Below are 23127 nucleotides of genomic sequence, written 5' to 3'. Positions count from 1 at the left end.
CACTTGTTAGAAAGGTAGGACAAAGCTCCCGGAACACAGCCCTGCTTTAATGCACGTTCCCGCCTTTTGCTTTCCATGGCAGCACGTGGGGCAATGCTGAGTGGAAACTTTTGAAGTCCTAAAAGTTCTGAGCAAGGGCCGGGCAAGGAGTGAGTGGGGCAGCGGGGGCCTGTCTGAGTGGTGCATCAGTGCCAACTATTCACAGACGGGTTTGCTTCCCCCTTCTCAGGTCTGTGCAATGTACCTATTCTCAGCCAGCTGCAAGGCCTGATCCTACTATTGCAGCGGTTCTTAACCTTTACTACAGCCTGCACCCCTTTGGTTCTCAAAATATGTTCCCGCCCCCCCTCCCCCCATATAAAAAATCATTGAGGTAGGTCAGTTCTTTAAACCTAGATATAGCATAACTACAGAATGAAAGGGAGAGAATGTTTGTATATTACAGTAATTGTTAAAAAATGTATAATGTTAATAAATCCATAGGTTTGATGAAACAAAGTAGTTGTACTGACGTGCCTGTGCTTAATTTGTGTTTTCAATGATTTACCTTCTAAAAAAATCTGGCCTGTCTCGCACCCCCAGAAAGGACATCTCGCACCCCCACAGGGTTTGTGCACCCCAGGTTAAGAACCACTGTACTATTGGATACTGGGATCACTGTCTGTTGTACAGGCGCTCCTGTTGACTTCAAAAATTCGTATCCATTATCAGTATCTAGCCTGAGAGCCATTTGAAGCCAAATCTCTGACGTCAGTGCTTTGCTGGGCAGCTCTCTGTTATTGTGGTTAGGTGACTTAGAGGGCTCCTGTGAGGCTTCTTCATGTGAAGTTATTGAATTCTTGGTGTCTGTATTTGCAGCATAGCCGATCCGGGGCCACTTATTTGTGAAACGCCATTTGATTTTTAACAGCCTCTGAATGTTGCCAGCATGTAGCCGTGTGTCTCATTTATTGGCACGCCTTAGGAAAGAAGAACTAGTGATAAACAAGCGCTTAAAACATGTCTGGTACTTAGAGTTGTTTTAGGCGTGAAATGATAGGAATGCAACAACAGCAAGGTGATTAGACGAAGAAACGGTGGCTGAGGACTTACCCTGATTTGACCATCTGGGGGAAAACTTGTTTGCTAAAATGTAACAAAAAATTGCCGGGCGGGGGGTGGGTGGAGGGGAATGTGTGCTTTCCTTAATTATAAAATGTTTAGACTTAATTATGTAACCTTGTAGATATGTGGAAGAGGCCACACTTTCTATGAAAGACAACGCCAGGGTCCAATCTATGTATGGATGGCCTGGTTTCCAGAGTTGGTTAGCGCTTCTGAATATCAGACCAGGCATTCACTGAAATACTCTCTTTAAAGACTTGTGCAGTTGGGTTCTCAGTATCACAGGAGACTGAAGGACAAAGACACCTTCTCCGCTGACCTTGAGAACTCGCAGCCTGTCTGTTATCAGGAGGCTGCCTCCTTGTCTCAGACACAGTGTGCTCTTTTGTTTGGCCTCTCTCCTAAAGGCAAACTGCACCCGGTGTGTTCAGCCCAGCGGTCTAAACGTTCAAAGTAAAAAGAGAATTAGGAAATGTGTGGATTTTTTTAAAATCTGTAATTCGTTAGCGTTTCTGAACCTTGTGCTGAAGACAGCCACCAGAGAGGGGTGATGCAGTGTTTAGAGCACTAGCCTAGGACTTGAGGGACCTGGGCTTGAGTCCCTGCTGTGCCACAGACTTCCTGTGACACCTTAGACAAGTCACTTAATCTCTCCGGGCCTCAGTTCTGTGTCTGTACAATGGGGATAAAAGCCCTGCCCTTCCTCATGTGCGGGGTGGGGTTGTGAGGATAAATGCCTTAAAGATTGGGATGCACTCAGATACTGTGATAACAGGGGCCATAAAGTGCCCCAGAATAGCTAGATCAGAGGTGGGCAAACTATGGCCTGTGGGCCACATTCGGCCTGCAGGACCGTCCTGCTGCTCTGAGTAGCATGGTAAGGGGCTGGGGAGTGGGAGCGTTGGATAAGGGGCAGGGGTCCTGGGGGCAGTCGGGGACAGGGAGCAGGAGGGTGGAGGTTCGGGGTGGTCAGGGTTTGAGTCCCTGCTGTGCCACAGACTTCCTGTGACACCTTAGACAAGTCACTTAATCTCTCCAGGCCTCAGTTCTGTGTCTGTACAATGGGGATAAAAGCCCTGCCCTTCCTCGTGTGGGGGGTGGGGTTGTGAGGATAAATGTTGTGTGGATAGGGTTGGGGCAGTCAGGGGACAGGGAGCAGGGAGGAGTTGGATGGGTTGGGGATTCTGAGGGGGGCAGGAAGTGGGACGGGGCAGATAGGGGTTGGGGACTAGGCTGTTTGGGGCGGCACAGCCTTCCCTACCCGGTCCTCCATACAGTTTTGGAACCCCGATGTGGCCCTCAGGCCAAAAAGTTTGCCCACCCCTGAGGTAGATCCTGCGGCTTTCAGTGATGCTGACGGCGTGGAGAGCCCTGTGGGTGACTTTCCAACAATGGCTTGCCAAACCATGAGAACTCCGCTATTCAAACAAACGACTGGTTTTTCTGACGGCTAAACGAACATCAAAATGGGTTTATAGTCTTTGGAGTGTGGGGATCTGCAAAGCAAAGGTCACGTGACGGCACCTTTCAGCAAGGTGGCTGCGTCCAGTAGGCTCAAAAATGACAATTGTTGCTAATCATTTGTCATATTAATAATACCTCGCTTTTATCTTGCGCATCTCATCTCTATACCTCAAAGTCCTTTACAAAGGAGGTCGGGATCATTATCCCCATTTTACAGATGGGGAAACTGAGGCATGGAGAGGGGGACGTGACCTGCCCAATGCCACCCAGCAGGTCAATGGAAGAGTCGGGAATAAGATCTGGGTTCTCCTGAGTCCCAGTCCAGCACTCTGTCCACAGTGTAACTTCTCCCGCCATTGATTCCTGGTAACAAGTGATTCTTACCTTGTGAAATCAGACTGTTGGACTGAGTAAAATCAGCATAACTTTCTGTTGTTGTTTATATCACGGTAGTGCCTAGTGGATCCAGCCAAGATCACAGCCTCATTTTGCTAGGTGCTGTACAGACATCTCTGCCCTGAAGAGCTTACAGGCTAAATGGAGGAGACAGACAAAGGATGGAAAGGGAAATGGGGGCAGAGGGAGATGAAGCAACACTTGCCCAAAGACACACAGCACATCAGCGGCAGAGCTAGCAATGGAACCCAGATCTTCTTGGGTCCTAACGCTTCTCCATCTAGACCGTGCTGCCTTGGTTATAAATCTCTTGTTATCATTTTGACAACTGTACTGTCTCTAGAGCCTCCAAATTGAGACCAGTTGAGATGTTCGCAGTCAGTTAGGGCAGGGTTTCTCAACCTGTGGGTCAGGACCCAAAATCGGGTCGCCAAAATGTTTCACAGGGTCGTCTGGCAGCTCCTTTGGGTCCTGTCCCATGAGGGTGGCTGGGCTCTCCTCCTTGCTCCAGGCAGCACAGCCCTTGGGGTCCAAGCGCCACTCAGGCTTGGCCCAGCCGTCGTGATGATGGAATCCGAGTAGGCCAAATTTGAGTGAGTGGCACTGCAACCCCATGAGCCAGGTCACAAGCGGGGCCAAACCTGAGCGGCACTGCAACCCCAGAGGTTGCAACACCCGGAGCAGAGAGCCAAGTCGAGCCAGCCCCACGGCACAGCAGCCACCACTATGGGGTGAGTGCCAGGCAGGACCCAACCCCCTGTGGGGGCAGGATCTGACAAGAACCACCCCAGGGCCTCCCCACCAGACTATTTACTTGGTTCAGATAGGCTATAACCATTTACAAATGGGTCGTGAGCTCAAAAAAGTTGAGAACCCCTAAGTTAGGGGATTTAGGCACATGGCACCCACCAAATTTAACGGGAGTTGCGTAGTTAAATGCACTAGTTGGCTCTGTGAATTTTGAGTGCAGCGATGAACAGACTTCCTCCATCCCAGTTAGTCAGGACAGTTAGTGCAATTCAGTAGGCACTGACAGACGTACACCATACCAGAGGGAATTAAAAACCACAGTTACGCTGCATTCCAGAGTTGTGAGCAGATACACCATTTAAAAAGGGTGTAAAATAGACCAGTCCTGCTTGATTTCTGTCATCCGAGATAAGCACGTACAAACCACTGCCGTTGTTTCTCTTCTCCAAGTTTGTAACACGCTGGCCAGTGCTGCATACCGTATGTCTAGTTTCACTACCCCAGTGGTAAACGGCATCTTGAAACAGAGATGATTCCGCAAATAATTAAAATGGGGGAAAGTGCTTACCTCAGTAATCTGTCAGTCAACTTCTTTGCGTTTAATCCAGTCCGCTCTGAGTCCTCTCCCTCCGAAGTGCTCTGTTCAGTGGCATATCCTCTATCACGCCATGTGCTAGCCTGTTCCCTTACGGCATCCCACCACTGTTCCTTGTCGGCCTCTGTCTTTTTTCCTTCGGTCTTGATCTGTTGGACTCTCGTAGCCACATGTTATTAGGAATGCACTTTACCTGACCAAGCCATCTGAGCCTGCATTCCCTCATCTTTTCATTGCTGAGTGTTACTTTGAGCACGTCTCTACCATGCACGTTCCTCCCGTGGTCTTTCTTGTTTATCCATCTTAACTTCTTGTGGAACAGATTGTTCGCTCACGTTTCTTCTGTTGCGTAACACTGAGTGCCAGACATTTAAAACTGGATGGGCCACTGTTTTTTAGGCTTTCCCTTTAATCTTACTGTCACATACGACACCACTTATCTCTCTCCATTTGAGCTGGGGGTTATTATCCTACCTCCGTTTTCTCATTTTCCCAGAAGCTGGAACCCAGATACTTGAAACTTTGCATTTTTGATATTGTCTGCCCATCTGGTTCCAAGGATAATTCTTCAGTGTTCGTACTATTGAAATCACATACCATATATTCTGTTTTTCCTCTGTTAATTTTGAGCCCCTGTCTCTCCAGCACATCTCTGTATTAATCAATATCCTCTTCTGTGCAGTGACGAGAAAGATCGTTTAGAATATCATCTGCAAACCAGGTGAACTAAGGTGCCTCTTTCTGTGGGTATCCAGGCTAAGTATAGACAGCAGCAGCATCATTCAACATTTGTCGCTAAAACAAACAGACATCATAATTGGCAGCTGCCATTATTGCAAACTGCCAGCCTCTAACAAACTCCTCTGTGGTATTTAGTCACATTTCACACACAGACTGCAGAGTTTGTGACCAGGAAGCCCAACAACAAAATGCAAGTTCTGCAGTGCTTTGCACACTTACAATGCTTTCAGCTAATGAATTAAGCCTCATAATACCCCTGTGATGTGGTGGAGGTGTTTTAAAAAAAAAAATACAATGACAAAGCATTTAGAAGTGCATGAAATTGCTTGGAGCCCAAGATAGGTACTTATTATAAATCTAAATAATACAGTGTCGTAACTACAGTGCTCTGTGGTGGTAGATCATTGACAAAGAAGGCTAAAGGCATAAAGGAAGATGGATCGAACAAACAAGATCTAATATGCATAGAGTGGAGTGTGTCCATCAGAACTCAGTTTGTAGGGAGTGCACTTCATCAGTCAGAGGCTCTCATTCCTGATGCCGAATGCCTCAGCTATCATTGAAATCGGTGGGTGCTTGATACGTTGCAGGATTTAACCCTTTGTTCCTTATGTGTAAAATGGGACAATCTGTAGGTATCCAGCAGGGTGCCGTGAAGCTAAACTTGCTGATGTTTGCAAAGCCCTTTGAGATCCCCGGTTAGAGATGCTGTATTACAGCCCGTTATACTTATAGGGAAAATTAAGTCATGAAGGATCAATTGACTCCTGACGTCATTTAAGTCGCTCAGTATTTTCAAGCCTCATGTGGTGGTATGGTCAAAGCCACCTAAGTAGGATGCAGGTAATTGCAACAGTGACTTTAATTGGCTCACTGAGGTCCCCCATTCTTTATCTAGCTCTGTCGCTTTGTCACGGTGCCTGTAATTGCTGGGACTGCTTTGTTGGTGGGTTTTGGTCTAATTAACCTCTCAATAGAAATCAGCTGTGCTAATATGACTCAGAAAGGTCACAAATCTCCTGCTGTCCTTTCCCTCTTCCTGTCTCATGTTGACAACCAAGAATATCCTGTAGCATGACAGAACAGTGAGGTGAACGTAAGATGTCAGTGGTCAACTGAAAACTATTTTGGATTTCTGTAATAGCAGTTACATAAAATATAACCACAAATCAGCTGAATGAGGTGAGTTGCAAGAACTACGTAGGACAGCCCTAATTTTGGATAAACTCTGGGGCAAAACGGAATCCACAAACCTGTCCCTATTTAAGTGGGTTTTCTTTGTGGACAGTGACTTGTTAGAGATGATTTTAGAGCCCTTGCTACTGACTTCATGTTATTTGTAAGACTCGTCTGTATTCCACTTTCTCTACAGTGGCTTACCGTAACCTGGGCCAGAACTTGTGGGGGCCTCACAGGTATGGGTGTCTCTCAGGGATTCAAGTACGGACTGTGGTTTCGGGACCATGTGCAGCTCATAGTCTGCTCATCACCACAGAGGGGAGGCTCTGGAGCTGGGGTGAGTAGTAGGCATAAACAGTGTGTACCAGTAGCTCTTAGATCATGAATCAAGTAAAGATATTGCTGGCATAAAGGAAGGCAGTGGTCTCTGCCCAGCTCTGAATTATCAGCTGTCTGTATCAGAGGTGCTGAAAACTTGGTTCCTGAAACAGCCTGGCTTTTGGCCTAGTTGAAACAGTTCAGTGGGGCGGATTAGATCTTTGACAGCTAGTGGGTGACTTGCCCCTTGCTGTATCTTGTGAATCTCAAGGAGACTAGTTCAGATGCTCTATGCACTAGAATGGTGGTTCTCCACCTTTTCCATATCACGGCTCCCACGCTACAACTGGCAAAGCTTGAAGGCAGCCATAAGGAAAGGGAGCATGGTCACGACCCCTTGAGACCTGTTGCTATCCCCAGGTTAGGCACTCATACACTAGGCAAGCTCTGCTTGGGAAGGACGGAGGAGTAGATCAAGTTCAAAGGGTGGTTTCTCCTAGTGGGAGGTCTGGTCACAACTGAGAAGGGGTACAGTGCAATGAGCGGGAAAAGGGATCTGAGTCTCTGTAGTATGTTCTTCCTTTTTAAAATTAAAGGTGTTCACCGGCTCATGCGTGTTTGTGTGCACGCTTCTCTCTAGGTCGTAACGAGAAAGGGCAGCTGGGGCATGGAGATACCAAGCGCGTGGAGGCTCCCAAACTCATTGAAGTTCTCAGCAACGAGGTGATCGCATCAGCAGCTTGTGGGCGGAACCACACACTCGCTCTGACAGGTACGGGAGGCTGCTGGGAAGGAGGAATTGGGCTTGGGCTATCGATCTCCCTACAGGACACTGCAGAATACTGGGGCATACAGGGAATTGGTGCATCAAATACTGATCCTCAGGAAACGCACAATGCACCTGGGAATGAGAGAGAGAACCTCGGGCTAGGTGGCAATGGAGGACGGAGTCTTTCGGTGCTATCCTGGCCCCATTGAAGGTAATGCATGTTTTTGTTTCAATGGGGCTGGGATTTCACCCGCACTCTTTTGCTCCTGAGGCTAACAGAAGCTGATAGGGTCTTGGAAGCAGCACATTCAGCCCCTGGTGGGTAGCGAATGCCTTGGCTTGTGAAGATATGCAAAGGGAGTCCTTGGCCGAGAGCTGTGTTGCAGGGCCTTGTAGTCAAAGGGATCCTGAAGAATATGAAGGCTATTGAAGATGGTCTCAGTCTTACTCCACTTCTGAAACTTCCATCACTGGGCACGAAGGGAAGAAGCTACTTTAGGTTTGTCGGCGTGGCGCTGCAGTCTGGACGACGGGCATGTGAATTGTAGAGGGCTCTAAGTGCCCGTTGTAGACCCTGCTGGCACAAACTAAAAGATAACTAGTGCGCATTAATGTTTCAAATGGAACTACGTTAGTGCCTTTCAGTCCATGCCAGCGGTGTCTACGTGGGGCAGTTAGAGTGAACCATATGAGAGTGCTCTACGTTTCATACCACTCTATAATGCAAACAAGCTCTTTATCTTGCTATTTAGAATGTAAGACATGGCTGCCTATGCATAGTTATCTCCAGGAGATGACTGTCTCGATAGCAGTGCTATAAAATGGTGATTATGCCACCTTGTTGCTAATTTCTCCTACTGTAATACATTCCTTCTCTGGGCTGGTCTGTACTACAAAGTTATGTCTGCTTAACTACATTGCTCAAGGCTGAGAGAAATTTCACACCCTGTGTGATGTAATGAAGCCAACTTTAGCCCTGATGTAGATGCTGCTAGGTCAACAGAGTTCTTCCGTCAGCCTAGCTACTGCCTCAGAGAGGTGGATTCGCTACAGTGACCGAAGAGCCCCTTCCGTTGCTGTCATCAGCGTGTGTGCTGCTGTAGCCTTTCTAGTGGGGAGACACCCTGAGATTCTGGATGGCTTAACGCTTGTCTGTGTGGGGACCTGGCCTTCACTTAAACGTTAGGCTGACATAGGTCAGGGCTGTGACAAATCCATACCCGTGTCCAGAATTTGGTGACCCGAGCCCCACAGTAGATGCAGCTGTGTTGATGGAAGAATGTTTCTGTAGATGTGTTCGAGGAGGTTGAGTTCCTACACTGATGGGTGGGGGGGAAGCCCCTTGTGCCAGCATAGGCTGTGTCGTGTCTACACTATAGGGTTAGGGCAGCACTGTGCTACAGAAGCACCCAGGAAAGTTAATCCAAATTAACTAAAACTGTGAATTTAAAGTGGATTTGTTAAACCGCATTAAACTGCTGTGTGGATGCTCTTATTCAAAATTGTGAATAATTAGAAGGGAATTAAGATAAACCACATTAAGGCCATGTTAATTCCAAATAAGTGTGTCCACACAGGTTTAATACAATTTAACTAATCCACATTAAAATTCACACCTTTAATGAATTTGAAATAACTTTCTTGAGTGTCCCTCTGTAGACAACTCTAATGTTTAAGTTATAGCACCTGGGGCAATATGCTTTAATTTAGCATGGTGCATTGCATGATCATCTAAATTCTGTATTAATGGTTTTCCAGCAACTCTGCATTAACATGGAGGTTTAAACTTCTCCCTTCACTGCCACCCCTCCTCCTTCCCCCCTGCATTTGTTTCCCTCTTGTTCCAGAGAGTGGCTCTGTATTTGCATTTGGAGAGAACAAGATGGGACAGCTTGGTCTCGGCAATCAGACGGATGCAGTTCCGAGTCCCACTCAGGTACTTCTAACGCTCTTCTTTGGGTTTCCTCTGTCTGTCAACGGGTTCCTTAATTTCTCACGTCCTGGTTACTGCACTGGTGACCGTTTTGGGGCCGTGTCGATCCTTAAAACCAAATTGCTTGGACTTGGTTCCAATAAGAGGCGTGAAGGTTGTGGGAGACATGGAATCTTCATCCAGAACAAAAATTTCTGCCGTATATTTTCCACTGACTTGGAAAATAAATAGCATCACATCATGTATTTTGTCTATTTGCTGGACAAGTGGAAAAGCCCTGTCCAGACTGAAGATTATACAATATTACCTGAGTCCGTTTAAATCTGATGTCAGACTGATAACTGGCTAACATGGTTTACCTGGCCAATGTGGATGGTCCAAACAGTTTTAAAGCCATGCTCTAGATTAGCTCTCTATATAGTCTAGAACATAAATTATAAAGCCAGAAGAGGCTGGTGTGATCATCTAGATTGGGGTGGGCAAACTTTTTGGCCCGAGGGCCACATCTGGGAATAGAAATTGTCTGGCGGGCCATGAATGGGCACAAAATTGGGGTTGGGGTACGGGAGGGGGTGAGGGCTCTGGTTGGGGGTGCGGGCTCTGGGGTGGAGCCAGAAATAAGGAGTTCAGGGTGTGGGAGGGGGCTCCAGGCTGGGGTTGAGAAGGGGTGCAGGCTCCAGTTGTGGGTACAGGCTCTGGAGTGGGGCTGGGGATGAGGGGTTTGGGCTGCAGGAGGGTGCTCCGGGCTGTGATTGAGGGGTTTGGAGGCCGGGAGGGGGATCAGGGCTGGGGCAGGGGTTGGAGTGTGGGAAGAGACTCAAGGTGCAGGCGCTGAGTGCTGCTTACCTCAAGTGGCTCCCAGAAGCAGGGGCATGTCCCTTCTCCAGCTCCTACGCAGAAGCGCGGCCAGGCAGTTCTGCACACTGCCCCGTCCGCAGGCAGCGCCCCTGCAGCTCCCAGTGGAGCGGGGCCATTGGTGTGCATAGGAGCCGGAGCAGGGGCCATAGTTTGCCACACCCCTGATCTAGATCCTCCCGTAACTTTTAAGCATGGTTTTAAAGTGTTGTTTTCCCCTCAATGGCCAGGCAATCCAGTGTTCAAACAGCTCAGCTACTAGATTGGTCACTGGTGTGGCTGGGGACTGAAAGCATCCCAAGTGAGTTTTTGGACCACCATAAGCTGAATTTTTGGTAGACAGGCGCTCAGATTTTCACATCACAAAGTCAAAACAATGGTCAGACTTGTCACCTGTGGAGGAGATTACCTGTTTCTTAGCCATTCCCATTCTTGTCTTGGGAAACAAAATGGATCAGGGAGGAGAGTTTTCACACCTCGGATTGGAGATTAAACAGAGCCCATAATCACTGGGATCCATTCTCTTATGGGTCTGGGCTGAAGACGCAAGAGCCAAAGGGTGGCAAAATATTGCCCCAGTGCATGAAGTAAGCGAAGAGAACGTCTAGCTGAGAGCAGAGTGGAAGTTTAGCCGAGGAGCTGTCCTAAGAAGCGCTTACTGCAGCGGCGGTGCAGTTTCCAGCTCGAGTAGATATAACCTACTCTAACTATGATGGAGCTGGTGTGCTAAAATACAAGTGTAGCCCCCGGGGTGCAAGCAGCGGGAGGGGCTAACCTAGCCACCTGAGAATATACCTAGCGGCTCAGATGGGATTGTACTCGAGGCAGCTAGCCTCTCCCACCAGCTGGCTGCACGTCTGGTTTTAGCATGCCGGCTTGATCAGCGCTAGCGAGGGATGTCTCCTCAAGCCAGAACTTACACCAATGTAGACACACCCTCAGTTCCTATTTTCTCCTTCTCCCTTCATATTTTTGTGGGTTATTTAGTGAATTGACCATTTCCCAAACCCCTTTTTCCTCTTCCCCAATATTGGGGCAGTTATTTAAATGACAGGCCAGGTTTCTTCAGTCAGGTTTGCACGATTTTGCATGTAAATTAGTACACGCTAAACATAGTCACTTGGTGTATGCAAATGTACTGCTTAACTGTCCATGCAAATACCTGATTTGCCTAGGTAATTTGGGCCTATAATCGCACACGTGTCAGAAAACAGCTGTGCACTCCTTGAGAGCCTGGCCATATATTTGCTCTGGGAGTCTGGCAGTGCTCACTTGCAGCCTAGAAGGGACACTTGGGTCACTCCGTTTCATCTGTTTCCAAATGTTACTGTTGTCTCCTTCCTTTGTAGATAATGTACAATGGCCAACCTATTACCAAAATGGCCTGTGGGGCTGAATTCAGCATGATAATGGACTGCAAAGGAAACCTCTATTCCTTTGGGTGCCCTGAATATGGACAGCTGGGTATGGTGGTTTATTTTTAAAGGACTATCTAGTTTTAATGACCGCAGACTTCCAATCCAGCCTGACGCAGCCACCAAGTTTTTTGTAGACTGGCATGTTGGTATAATCTAAACAATAAGGGGGGGGAATCTTATCTTAGTCCCCTTCCAGAGGGGATAGTGGCCTTGTGTTTAAAGCCTATGATCTGGCCTCTCTTCTCTCTGCTCTGTTTGTATGGCATTTGCTTTGCTTGCCGCTCACGAGCGCGGCGCTGTAGTCAAAAGTCAGGCGCCAGCGGGAGAAGACTCTCCCAGCGTCCCCAGTCCTGTCCTCCACCCTGGGGTGACAACGACAGGAGCAGCACGCACAGCACTGGGCACTGGGCTTTGACTACACACTGGCGCTTTGCATTGCAGCAGCGCAGCAGAGGGTGTGTGTTGTCACTCTGCAGCGCTGCAAATTTGTAAGTGTAGCCAAGCCCTATGACATAGAATGGCAAGGCATATTGATCAATGCCTCAGTTTCCCCAGGTATCGAGTGAGTGCTTCTAGACTGCCTCACATGTGGGTGGTGAGGTTTAATTTGCCAATATTCGTAAAGTGCTTTTGAGATCTTCTGAATGAAAGGGAGAGGGAAGTGTGAGGCGGCGATGTTACAATCAAACAAAAGCCGTTGCCCCTGGAGTGGCCATAAACACACACACATTTGGAATGCTAGACTGTGTAGCCTGTCGGTGCCGCAGAAGTGACAATCTGCCACTGTGCATCCAGGCAGCGTGTTCAGTTATGCATGAGCTGTACTTTATCTGGTTAATGGCTAGTAGCTGGGATCTACAGAGCAGGGAGTGTGCAAGCTCTCCTGCAGGAGAGGCTTTGATGCAGCCACGGGCTGCCTCTTCTCGGAGGGTGGTGAGGATTTCCTGAGCAGGCTCGAAGGATCTCTGAGAGCATGTCTGCACTGCAAGAAAAGACCCGTGCCTGGCCCAGGTTAGCTGACTCCAGCTTCCGGGGTTATAAAATTGCAGTGGAGACACTCAGGCTAGATCCCAGGCTCTGGGGCCCAATGCAGGATGGGGGAAGTCTCAGAGCCCAGGCTCCAGCCCGAGCCCCAATGTCTATGCTAGTGTTTAGCCCCACGAGCCCAAGTCAGTTGACCTGGGCTCTGGAACTTGGTGCCGTGGGTTTTTTATTGCAGAGTAGACATCCCGTGACGTGCCGGAGGTGCAGGTTCCTGACAAAATGGGGGATGACATTAAGTTGCCTTTAGGGGAAATCAGGTGGAAATCCTTTATAAATGGGAAAAGCTCCAGGAGTCGCTGCAGGGAATTCCTCCTCCTTTGCTCCAATGAGAGGGGAAGCTCTTTGGGGAGGATCTGTCTCTTTGTTCCATGTTTGTACGGTGCCTGCCGCAGTGGGGGCCCGGGCCATGCCAGGGCTCCTGGGTGCTACTGCAGTATGCATAATAATGGCTCTATGTAGTTAGAAGTCTTCCACACTGCCCTCTTCAGCAGGAGTATAAGGTTAGCACAGAAACCGTTACCCTGAGAAGTGTAGTCATTTAGAGTGTGGGGCTCCTATCCCATGGGTTCAAGAGGGTTCCTGCTGAGTTACCGGGTGGCGTGGGCCAGGGTAACCAGCCACGCAGAGTTCCTTTTTCACATCTCTCTCTGCCCTGCAACAGGGCACAATTCTGATGGGAAGTTCATCGCCCGTGCTCAGAGGATAGAGTATGACTGTGAGCTGGTGCCCCGACGCGTTGCCATCTTCATCGAAAAGACAAAAGATGGGCAGATCCTTCCTGTCCCTAACGTGGTCGTGCGAGATGTGGCCTGCGGTGCTAACCACACGGTAAGGCGGGGATTTCACCTGGCAGTCATTGGGATTCTGCTGGGGTCTGACAGAAATTGATTTGATGAGTTCCCCTCAATTTGCTGTACGTTCCACGTGCAGTTAATTGACTCCTGGTGACTGGCAGTTACATCGTCTCTTTAAAAATGACTTTGATTCGTGCTGGATTCTCTGTAATAGTGACAGAGCTGCATTGAACAGAGCTGCTCCTGTGCCACGAATTTTCAGAGTTCCAGGAGTTTTGGATTCGGATCGTGGTTTGTCCCATCTCTAACCAGAAGTTACACTAGACCTAGTCGAAAACCTTCCCTCATGTTTATCCTCTGAGGCATTAAAGCCTTCAGTGCTCTCTCTTCGCTTCTTTCCATCAGCTGTAACTAAGGATATACCGACGCCTGGGCCAGGGGGCTGATTCCCGGCTCGAGGAGACGTACTCGTGCTAGCTGTGATTGAGCTGGTGCATTAAAAATAGCGTAGCTGCAGCAGTGTGGGCAGTGGGACAGCTGGCTGCCCTGAGTATGTGCCTGCGGTCTCAGATCGGCACATACTCAGGGCTGCTAGTGCATTCTTCTGCTTGTCCTGCTGCAGCCACGCTTTGCTAGCTAGGAATCTCCCCACCAGCTCCAAGTACCCTAAAAGTATGTTGATTCCAGCCTTAGGGCTGTAATCCCGGGACTGTGGACCATTTGCAAAACTTTAACCCATGGCACAAAGGTTTGATCACAACTTTGTCTCGGTGCATTTTGAAACTTCTCTAGGGACAGTTGGAGTCAGACACCTTTTCTTAGAATAGGTAATTCACACACTGGAAGGATGGGAAATGTGCTGTCCACTGGCACAGATCTATAATACAGGCCGTCGTTTGCACAAACCCTCTGTTTCTCCCTGCCCTGCTTAGGTTTTGAGTCCAATCTTGGCGTAATCAGATTATGACTTTAGTTTGTGTGGGAGGTGTCCTAATCCAATTTGAGTAGTTTGATACCTAACATTTAGCGGGTTGAAATGCGTCATAATAGATTCAAAATAAACCCCTCCAAACCTGAAAATCCACTGTGTGATAGCTTGCTGAGAGACAGGCAGACTTGTTAAGCAAATAACGGAGGGAAAGATATGTGTGTACCCACAGGATGCCTGAAGTCTAAATGTCTTTTCCAGTTATTGTTACTGAGATGTTTTATCTGACTGAAGCTGCCATGTGACTTAACTCCTCTAGTACCGGAGGCCAAATCATGGGTGGCAGCTAAATTCTAATTGTTGTGTAAATGCACCAGGCCGAGTCCTGGTATTTTATTGCCCATTGTTGAGTAGCTCTGTAGAGAGCAGCACAAAAGCTCTGAGCGGGAATCCTGGGGGAGGTGGCGGGGTCCTCATCTTGTTTGCTCTTTCTCCAGTTTAATCAATATCGGAGTATGAAATTGACTGAATTACCCAGCTGTCTAGACACCTAGCCCTTTTTGCTTCTGGCTTTATTACTGAAGGAGAGGAGTGGGAAGACACGTGACTTAACAACAATTAAGATAAGAGTGGAAAAATGGAATAGTTGGCAGAGGAAATAGTGGAATGTCCTTGTATTAAGTGTATCATCTCAATGGTTTCAGCCCCTGCAGCATAGAATTTGCCACAGGTTATCTTTATGCCTCTGACACAGCTGCATTTGGTCGGCTGCCAAGATCTGTAGAGCAGAACTAATAATCCATTCTGCAAATAGCTGCATGGTGGGGAGACGTCTTCCTGTGTCTAAACCCAAGTCCGTGTCACCGTCTGTCCCTTTGCAGCTTGTTTTAGACTCTCAGAAGCGTGTGTTCTCCTGGGGCTTTGGTGGGTACGGGCGGCTGGGCCATGCCGAGCAGAAGGACGAGATGGTGCCACGGCTGGTCAAGCTCTTTGACTTCCCAGGCCGTGGGGCGGCTCAGATCTATGCCGGCTACACCTGCTCCTTTGCTGTCAGCGAAACAGGTCAGTTGCCACGTCTTTCTTTGCAGATGGGTCTTGGCGCAAAGCCATCTTTCCGCACAAAGTCTGTCTTGTGAGAGCCATGCTCCAATAGACGGCCTTTGTCTCCATTCAGGGAGTGCTCACTTGTGAATCCTCCCAGTATCTTTAAAATAAACCCTGGAGTGATCGACCAGCATGTGTTACGTCGTCTCTGCAGATCCCTTTCATAGTGTCCGTGCATGTGCGTTTCAAACGGATTTCTGTGTCCGAGAATATCTCAGAGCCTGACGGTGGTTGGTTTGCTCTGTTTTGCAGGTGGTCTGTTTTTCTGGGGAGCCACAAACACCTCCCGTGAGTCAACCATGTACCCCAAAGCTGTGCAGGACCTCTGTGGCTGGAAAATCCGCAGCTTGGCCTGTGGGTAAGTGACCGCTCCTGCCCCCAGAACTGGGGAGGGGGGAACCGTTGCCCACAGCTTGCCTGAATGACGTCGTAGAAGTAGTGCCGTTAGCTGGCAGATCCAAGTACAGAAGGGACTGATAATAGGAGCAGTGAATCTGGCCCCATGAAATGGCTCCTACTGACTAGTTATATTTACATACACCGAGCTCTGATTAGATTATCCAGGCCTTGGGTCCAGCTCTGCTTGGTGGATCCAGGCAGCGGTGGTGAGTTTGTTTGCTTTTTGATCCGGTGGTAGGGGGAAAATTGCTGGATTCCTAGGGTGGGTGTTATTAATAGCACTAGAGAAGGAAGGGAGGTCTGAGGCCTGGTTAAAGCAAGGGCGGAGGGAAATGGCCCATGATAAATGACTGTCTGGGTGCAAGTCTCTCCTCCTAGAAAGGTTTGTTGCCGTGTCCTGTGCTAGGAGGGAGCAAACATCTCTGTTTAGATTCATGACGGAGGGCGGAGAACCCATCATGGGATGTCTGACCTTCCAGTTCCGCTGTGGGGTTGGGGTGATGGGTTTTGTGGGGGGTTGCGTGATTTGCTGCAGTCAGCTGGGCGTGGGGGAGAAACTGTCAGATCTTTAAAAGAGACCAGGTGGGTGAGGAAGTGTCTTTTATTGGGCCATCTTCTGTTGGGGAGAGAGACCAATTGTGGAGCTTACCCAGAGCTTGTTTCTCTCACCAACAAGAAGTTGGCTCTATAAAGATATGAGCTCCCCACCTGGTCTCTCTAATATCCGGGGACTGACAAGGCTCCCAACACTGCATACAAATCTTTAAAACCTGTTTAATGGTCACTTGATTTGATCAGAGTATGCTAAAATCTCAAGCATTCTCCAGCACTGATTGTAGCACTCCATTGTGTGCGTGGTGGGTGGGTGTGGGGGGGCGGGGATGAAGGGGTGCTATGCAGTGTTTCTAGGTTGCTTAGAGGATGCTTCTGCTTGTATTAACGGGAGATTTTGTGAACAGCTTGAGCATTTGGCTAGAGGTCTGTGAGAAATAGAATTATTTTATCCCTGGAGGGGGAGGGATAGCTCAGTGGTTTGAGCATTGGCCTGCTAAACCCAGGGTTGTGAGTTCAATCCTTGAGGGGGCCATTTGGGGATTGGTCCTGCTTTGAGCAGGGGGTTGGACTAGATGATCTCCTGAGGTCCCTTCCAACCCTAATAATCTATGATTCTATGATCCTCCTCACCTCTTTAAAACCTTCTTTCTCCAGGAATCCTTCCTCCTTGGTCTCCTATCCTCTTCACCCTCTCCCTTGTCTGGTCTGTTGTCTCATGCCACACCTATCTTTGTCTTGTCTCTCTTTGACTGCAAGCTCTTCAGAGTGCAGAACATTGGGATCTGTTTGAAAAGTCCCCCTGTAAATCTACTGTAACCAATTTTACTATGCTGCAATGAAGAAACCCAACACGTGACCTCCAAGGGCTCTGCAAACTTGCTTTACACTAGGACTTAAAGATTTCTTTCCTCACTCTCTCGACCCAGGCATTCCTCTGCAGGTTCTGTCGCTAAAAAGCAAGCACGTGGGCATTCATTCAAATGAACATTGATCTCTGACTTGCCTGATTGCTGTTTGAGTGGGAGCATTGTATCAGTGGACATGGGAAGGGAATCCCTTTAAGACCTAATGTTTGTTCAACCTCTCCTTGACTTTCTGTTAAAGGTTTTTATCTTGAGTATGTTACAGGACTTCTCTCAACACATTGATTGGTGGCCTCAGAGCGGGTGGCGGCTCTGCCGGCTCTCTATCCCTGCCTCCCGTCCCCTTCAGTGAGAGCCTGCCCCAGGGAAGGCGGGTCAGGAACTCACCTGTCACCTGCAGAGTCCCAGGCCGCTCGTGCCCCAGCCAGGTGGGAGCCGGGGAGCTGCCCTGGGGACTGAATGCCCTGACAAGAGCCACCTCTGGCGCTGTGCACACCGGCCCCATACATCTCCAGAGGCGCTGCCCAGAGCCTCCGAGGAGGCTGCGTGGTGCAGGGGGCTGATCCCCGCTGGCAGCGCCAGTGCAAACGCCAAGGCAGCGCGTCTTGCTGCCCCTGGTTACAGCTATTCGGGAGCAATAGCTGGGTGCTGCAGGGAGGGGGCGCTGCTTTGCCCCCGATCTCTGCCAGCGCTTTGGAAGCTGTCGTGGCCACACACAAATCCGCTGGTGGCCCCTTTTGGGAAATGCTGCTTTAGGGAATGAATGATTATGGGGATCCATTTAGGGGCGGGCCTCTGACTTCAGTGAAGCTCCACAAGGATCCACCCACCCCCAGGCAGCAGGATCAGGCCTTGCAGCACTTTGTTAAGCAGCTGGACCAGGGTTTGCATCTGAGCAAGAAAGCATCCAAAACTACTTGGGGAAATTCTCTTCTGGTAGCAAGCGGCCAGTTGGCCCGGGAAATGTAACTAGCTAGTGGGGCTGCCGGGGGCGGGCGTGAAAGCAGATCGTGTAGCAGTAACAGCCTGTGTACCTGTTTCAGGAAGAGCAGTATTATAGTGGCTGCAGATGAGAGCACAATCAGCTGGGGCCCATCTCCGACCTTCGGTGAACTGGTAAGAAGGCAGCTGGGGACTCGCACAGAAACCCTAGCCAGGCTGGGCCAGTACCAGAGAAGAAAGATTGCAAGCAAAGAGATGGGTGGGGGGGTGGAAACAGCTTTGCAAGTGGACTGTTGTAATCCTGTGATCGCTAATTTAGTGGGGTTATATTTTTTAATGGTCACTGTCCTGCTTAATTTAGTTATTGAAGGGAAATTTTTTTTCCTGTAGCACGTGTTGAAAGGTTAGCCTGGAAGATGCAATAATAGGTAATTTATACAGAGATGAAATGCTACACAGAAACGCACCTTTCTACTCCTACACACACAACTACGCAGAGTTTTCTCCCAGAGAAAATTACCAAAATATTCCTAAGAGAATTTTTCTGGAAACAGGGAGCTTGTATCGGAGGGAAGGGGAGGAGAGGATGGATGCACGTAACTCATAAACCCAAGTGAGTTCTGTATCTTGGTGAGACCTGGCTTCTCACATAGCTGGAAACACTCAGCGTTGCCTCGTGCCTAACAACCTCTACAAGTCAATTGGCTTCACCCTAATGCACCTTCTTGTGTCTAATTACCAAATGTTTTATCTCACCACAAGTGTAACAGCTCTTCCATCTCCTTCCTTAAGAGCTATTGGCGTGCTGGGGTAGTGTGACATAACTATCTAATATGCCCCATTTTCCCAGGGAAATAACAGCTTTAATTGAGGACATCAGTACATTTTTATGATGATCTCAAACTATTTTGATAAGACGCAGAATTATGCAGTCCTAGTCTGCGTCTCCCCAGGTTACTAAAGTATTTGACCACTTCTGCTATGCCGGGGTGGCCAAATTGCAGCTCGTGAGCCATGTGCGGCTCTTTTACCATTAAAGTGCGGCTCACGGAGCCCTCCTGTTCCTCACCTGCCAGACTGGGAGCTGGGGAAGCTCAGGACCTGTCTTGCGGCAGGGTTGGGCGGAAGGGACTTCTGCCCAGTGGGGAGAGAGGGGTCTTGGGCTTTCAGCCCTGCGGGGCGCACCTGCCAGAGCTCGGGGCTTCAGCAAGAGCAGGGCTGACTCCCCGGCTCCCGGCAGGTGTGCCGCCGCTCTCAAACTTCTGAAGAGTGTCGTATGTGGCTCGGAGGGCCAGTAAATTTGGCCACCCATGTGCTATACTTTTGTATGGTGACGTATATCTGCCTCCTTGGTTCTAATTCTCGGTGTCCCGAGTGATTGGGGTAAAGCTAGCGCAAGCCTGCTTGTGGCTCTGGATTTCTCTGTCCCTGCATTTCAGTGGTTTGAATTTTCAGTGGTTTTCAAGGTTCAGCCACCGTATTGGCTTTTTTGTTTCATTTAGATACTCTGATCTTCCCCCCTCGCCCCGACCTATCAAGTAGCTGCCTTATCAAAGTCCCATTGCTCATCACATTTGACTGTTACTCTGAGAAGTTTGGAAAACGAAGTTTCTTTGTCCTGCCTACCCCTCTTCCAAATGAAGCTGAAAATAGCATAATTCTGAGTTGTTGGTGAGGTGTCCTTCCCCTTCCTCATGCCCCACGCACATGCTGGCAGTCCGGCTTTGGGGATAACATTTTGTTGTCCTCTGCAGAACCATTTTTGTAGGACCAACAAAAAAAAAACAACCCAGGATTTTATAAAATACAAACTAGAAGCCAGAGCCTTTTTCCTCTCAGTCTTAGGGAAATTTTTTTTGTAATTGCTAGTTCTTCCTGTGTCTCTGCTGCCCTTGCAGGCAGTTAAGCCTGCCCAGGAGAGTCGCTAACCTCTGTACCTTTGGTTATTCCATGGGGCTACTCCAGAAGCCAGTGCAAGCCAAGGGAATAGGTTAAATAACACAACCTTGGACAATGATTAGATTGTGGTTTACCCTCTGATCTTACACATCCCCTTCCGCATTTCTCTTCACAGGGCTATGGAGACCATAAACCCAAATCCTCTACTGCAGCCCAAGAGGTGAAAACCCTAGATGGAATTTATCCAGAGCAGGTGAGAGCAGACCCAGCAAATAAAAACACAAGCTGTAAGCACAGCAGGCTGGATTGCACTCATTTCAGGTCTCATGCTTCCGAAAATCACCACCCTATTCATAATCCCATTCCTCATAATAGTCTGCTTGATGTTGTAAAGCATGGCAGCCAGATCCCTGTTTATCCTCAGGATACTGGGTAATGGGATTGTCGTATGCAAAAGACACCAGCAACTGGAGGCGGAGAGAAGTGTGGGGGAGCCTGTTTTCCATAGGTAATGGAAAGGCATCTGCACCATTGCTGCTCTCAGAGAGGACTGCACAAGTAGAAACCTGGCCCAGACAGATTGTTTCTGGGGTGGGTATGTGCCATGTGTATGCACAAGTGGGGAGGCGGGTTGTGAAATGGAGTAAAATCCTCCTGGGTGTAGGGTAGATGCTAATTCTGTTAATGTTCATTAATCCATTCATCTTTAATCAGCACAGAAATTGACCAGACTCCCTACCCGATCCCTTATGCTGGGGATACCTGAGCGGGGAGATGGTGTCCATCATACGTGGCACCCGGGATAGATGCAGTGAATGTGGCGTGTCTGCAAACCTCGCATGAGGAGTTAGAGGAGCGTAGGGATGGGGTGTAGTTTAAATCAAGACTGGATGTTCTAGATGAGATGCTCTAGGAACTATTTTGGGGAAGGTGGTCAGACTAGATGATCGCAATGGTCTCTTCAGGCTTTGGCATCTATGAATTGTGTGCTCTGCTAGTCCTTGCACACTGTTCCTCCAAAGGTGAGTTATAAGAAGCCATTGATCATAAAAAGACTTGTGATTTCCCTAGCTTTTACATAGCGATTTTCATCAGTAGAACTCCTTGTGCCTTACAGTCTGGTCAGTATCATTACCTCCGTTTTATACCTGGGGAAACTGAGGCACAATCAGACAGCAGAGCCGGGAATAGAACCCAGGTCTCCGGAATTGCAGGCCAGTGCTCTACCCACTAGACCTCCTGATGCAGCAGTTTGTTAGCAATGGAATTCAGTATAAGCTTTAGGGTGGCAAATGCTTTGTTCTGTCTACTCAGGTGGCGATGGGCTACGCCCATTCTTTGGTGATAGCCAGGGACGAAAGCGAAGTGGAGAAAGAGAAGCTAAAGAAGCTGCCCGAATACAACCCACGCACCCTCTGATAAGGCCAGGGCCCTGCGCCCCTGCCATGGCAGCTGTCATTTCCAATGTGCACTGGGACCGAAAGAGATTGCAGATCGGCATCGAGACCTGACCGAAGCTTTTTGTTAGACTTTCCGAGGTTCAATTTTATAAGCGATTCACAGTTTTAACTACCTGTTACTATATCATTTCCAAAGTGTTCGGTTCTTTTAAACGTTTGACATTTGCTCCTGGCTCACGAGCTCCCATTCCAATGAAAATGGCAGGACCTTTTGGCATATAAACCCCACGTACTTTGGTGAGCAGCGGAACAGCTGCTGACGCGTAAGCATGGCCAGATGGCGCTTGTTGCATTGAATTGAGGAGAATCCCAGCTGCCACCAAGAGCTTGGGGGAAGATTTGGAGAGGCACAAATGGCACGTGAGCACCCAATTCCCATTGCCTTTCAATGGAAGTTTAGACCCCAATAGCCCTGTGTGCCTTTGAAAATCTACCCCGAGTGTCTATGGGGCCATCTCTTTGGTGAAGTCAACTACTGAGATCTCTTTCCAGAAGCAAATTTACATTCTCATCTCTCTAGTTTTAATGTGCTGGTCCCTGTTCTGTGTGAGGAGTGTCTAACATAAGCCCCAAGGAGCGAGTATCCAGCTGTGTAACCCCTTGGTAGATTAAGCTGCGGGACTCTGGCTGCCACCTATTTCATGGCTGTTTCATAAGCGTTGACCTTTTTGTGTGATTAATTGTTTTCAGATTAAAAACCTCCATCGAGACAAAAACTAGGCCAACGCATTCAAGTAGCCCCTGGTGCCTTGGGAGATGGGTACCCCAAAATCTGACACACTTTGGGGCTCATTTTTCAGCAGAACTGAGCACTCACAGCTCCAGTTAAAAACAACAGGATCTGCAGGTGCTCACCCACTCTGAAAAATGAAGCCCTAGGTGTATGTCAAGTCGGGCATCAAAACCTGGGGTCACTTATGAAAAGGCTGGCACGAGCGGTGCTCCCGAGTGTTAATTGTAAATGAAGTTGATTCCAAGGGTAGTTGTGTTTGTGAGGTTTTCATCGCAATTTGCCCCGCTGACGTTTTCCTTGAGAGTCTGAAGTCTTCAGAGATGGGCCTAAATGAAAACCCAGGATCCAAACACCACTGAATTTGTTGGGGATGGGAGGGGTTAGATCAGAACATTGCAGCCCAGGCCTCTCCCTTTGGTCGGTGAGACGTGGACCTTGATCAAACAAGTCTTATTTGCCTGCTTAATACGTCCTATACAGAAGAAGTCCCACAGCTGTCAGTGGGCGGCGCTGAGCGCGTAGCTGAGCATGTGCGTAAGTCTTTGGAGGATCAGGGCCTCAGACAGTAGGAGGGTTGGAATTGGTCAGAAAACAACCCCTCAACACTGACATTTCAATAAATGTCTTTTTCCCTAAAAACTTGCGGTTTTTGACCAGATCCCTGCAGGTATCCGCTAGGGGATCCTTTGTCTTCCTGCCCTTGGAAATTACTGCCCACGAGCCATCCGATTCCTCCAAACTGGGTGTTGGAGCAGGTGCTGGGCCAGACTCTGCTGGTGAAAATGGGCAGCAGTTCCCCCAGCAGGGACTTGGCCCTCGACTGGACTCTTGCGCAGCTGTTGAACCAAATTGGTTTTACTGGCGGAGAGATGCAAAGAGCTCCC

The 23127-nt window shown here is 48.7% G+C and overlaps 1 protein-coding gene across 4 annotated transcripts in view; it reads left to right on the top strand.

The window, feature by feature from the left end:
• Nucleotides 1–22229, top strand: part of RCC2 (regulator of chromosome condensation 2) — a 32921-nt gene extending 10692 nt beyond the window's left edge. For 3 of the 4 annotated variants that reach the window (XM_039509115.1, XM_039509116.1, XM_039509118.1), the window contains 10 exons: nucleotides 6423–6566; nucleotides 7188–7319; nucleotides 9164–9252; nucleotides 11454–11568; nucleotides 13228–13394; nucleotides 15170–15350; nucleotides 15645–15750; nucleotides 18253–18325; nucleotides 20226–20303; nucleotides 21365–22229. In XM_039509115.1, coding sequence (XP_039365049.1) covers nucleotides 6423–6566; nucleotides 7188–7319; nucleotides 9164–9252; nucleotides 11454–11568; nucleotides 13228–13394; nucleotides 15170–15350; nucleotides 15645–15750; nucleotides 18253–18325; nucleotides 20226–20303; nucleotides 21365–21469 — 1190 coding nt within the window. In that variant the 3' untranslated portion in view covers nucleotides 21470–22229. The remainder of the gene's footprint in view (nucleotides 1–6422; nucleotides 6567–7187; nucleotides 7320–9163; nucleotides 9253–11453; nucleotides 11569–13227; nucleotides 13395–15169; nucleotides 15351–15644; nucleotides 15751–18252; nucleotides 18326–20225; nucleotides 20304–21364) is intronic. The other variant, XM_039509117.1, reaches the window with a different exon arrangement.
• Nucleotides 22230–23127: the final 898 nt, after the last annotated feature.

Source organism: Mauremys reevesii, linkage group 21 (genome assembly GCF_016161935.1).
Source record: "Mauremys reevesii isolate NIE-2019 linkage group 21, ASM1616193v1, whole genome shotgun sequence".
Lineage (NCBI taxonomy): Eukaryota > Metazoa > Chordata > Testudines > Geoemydidae > Mauremys > Mauremys reevesii.
Note: the sequence above shows the minus strand (reverse complement) of the source record. Positions and strands in the feature narration are given on the sequence as shown.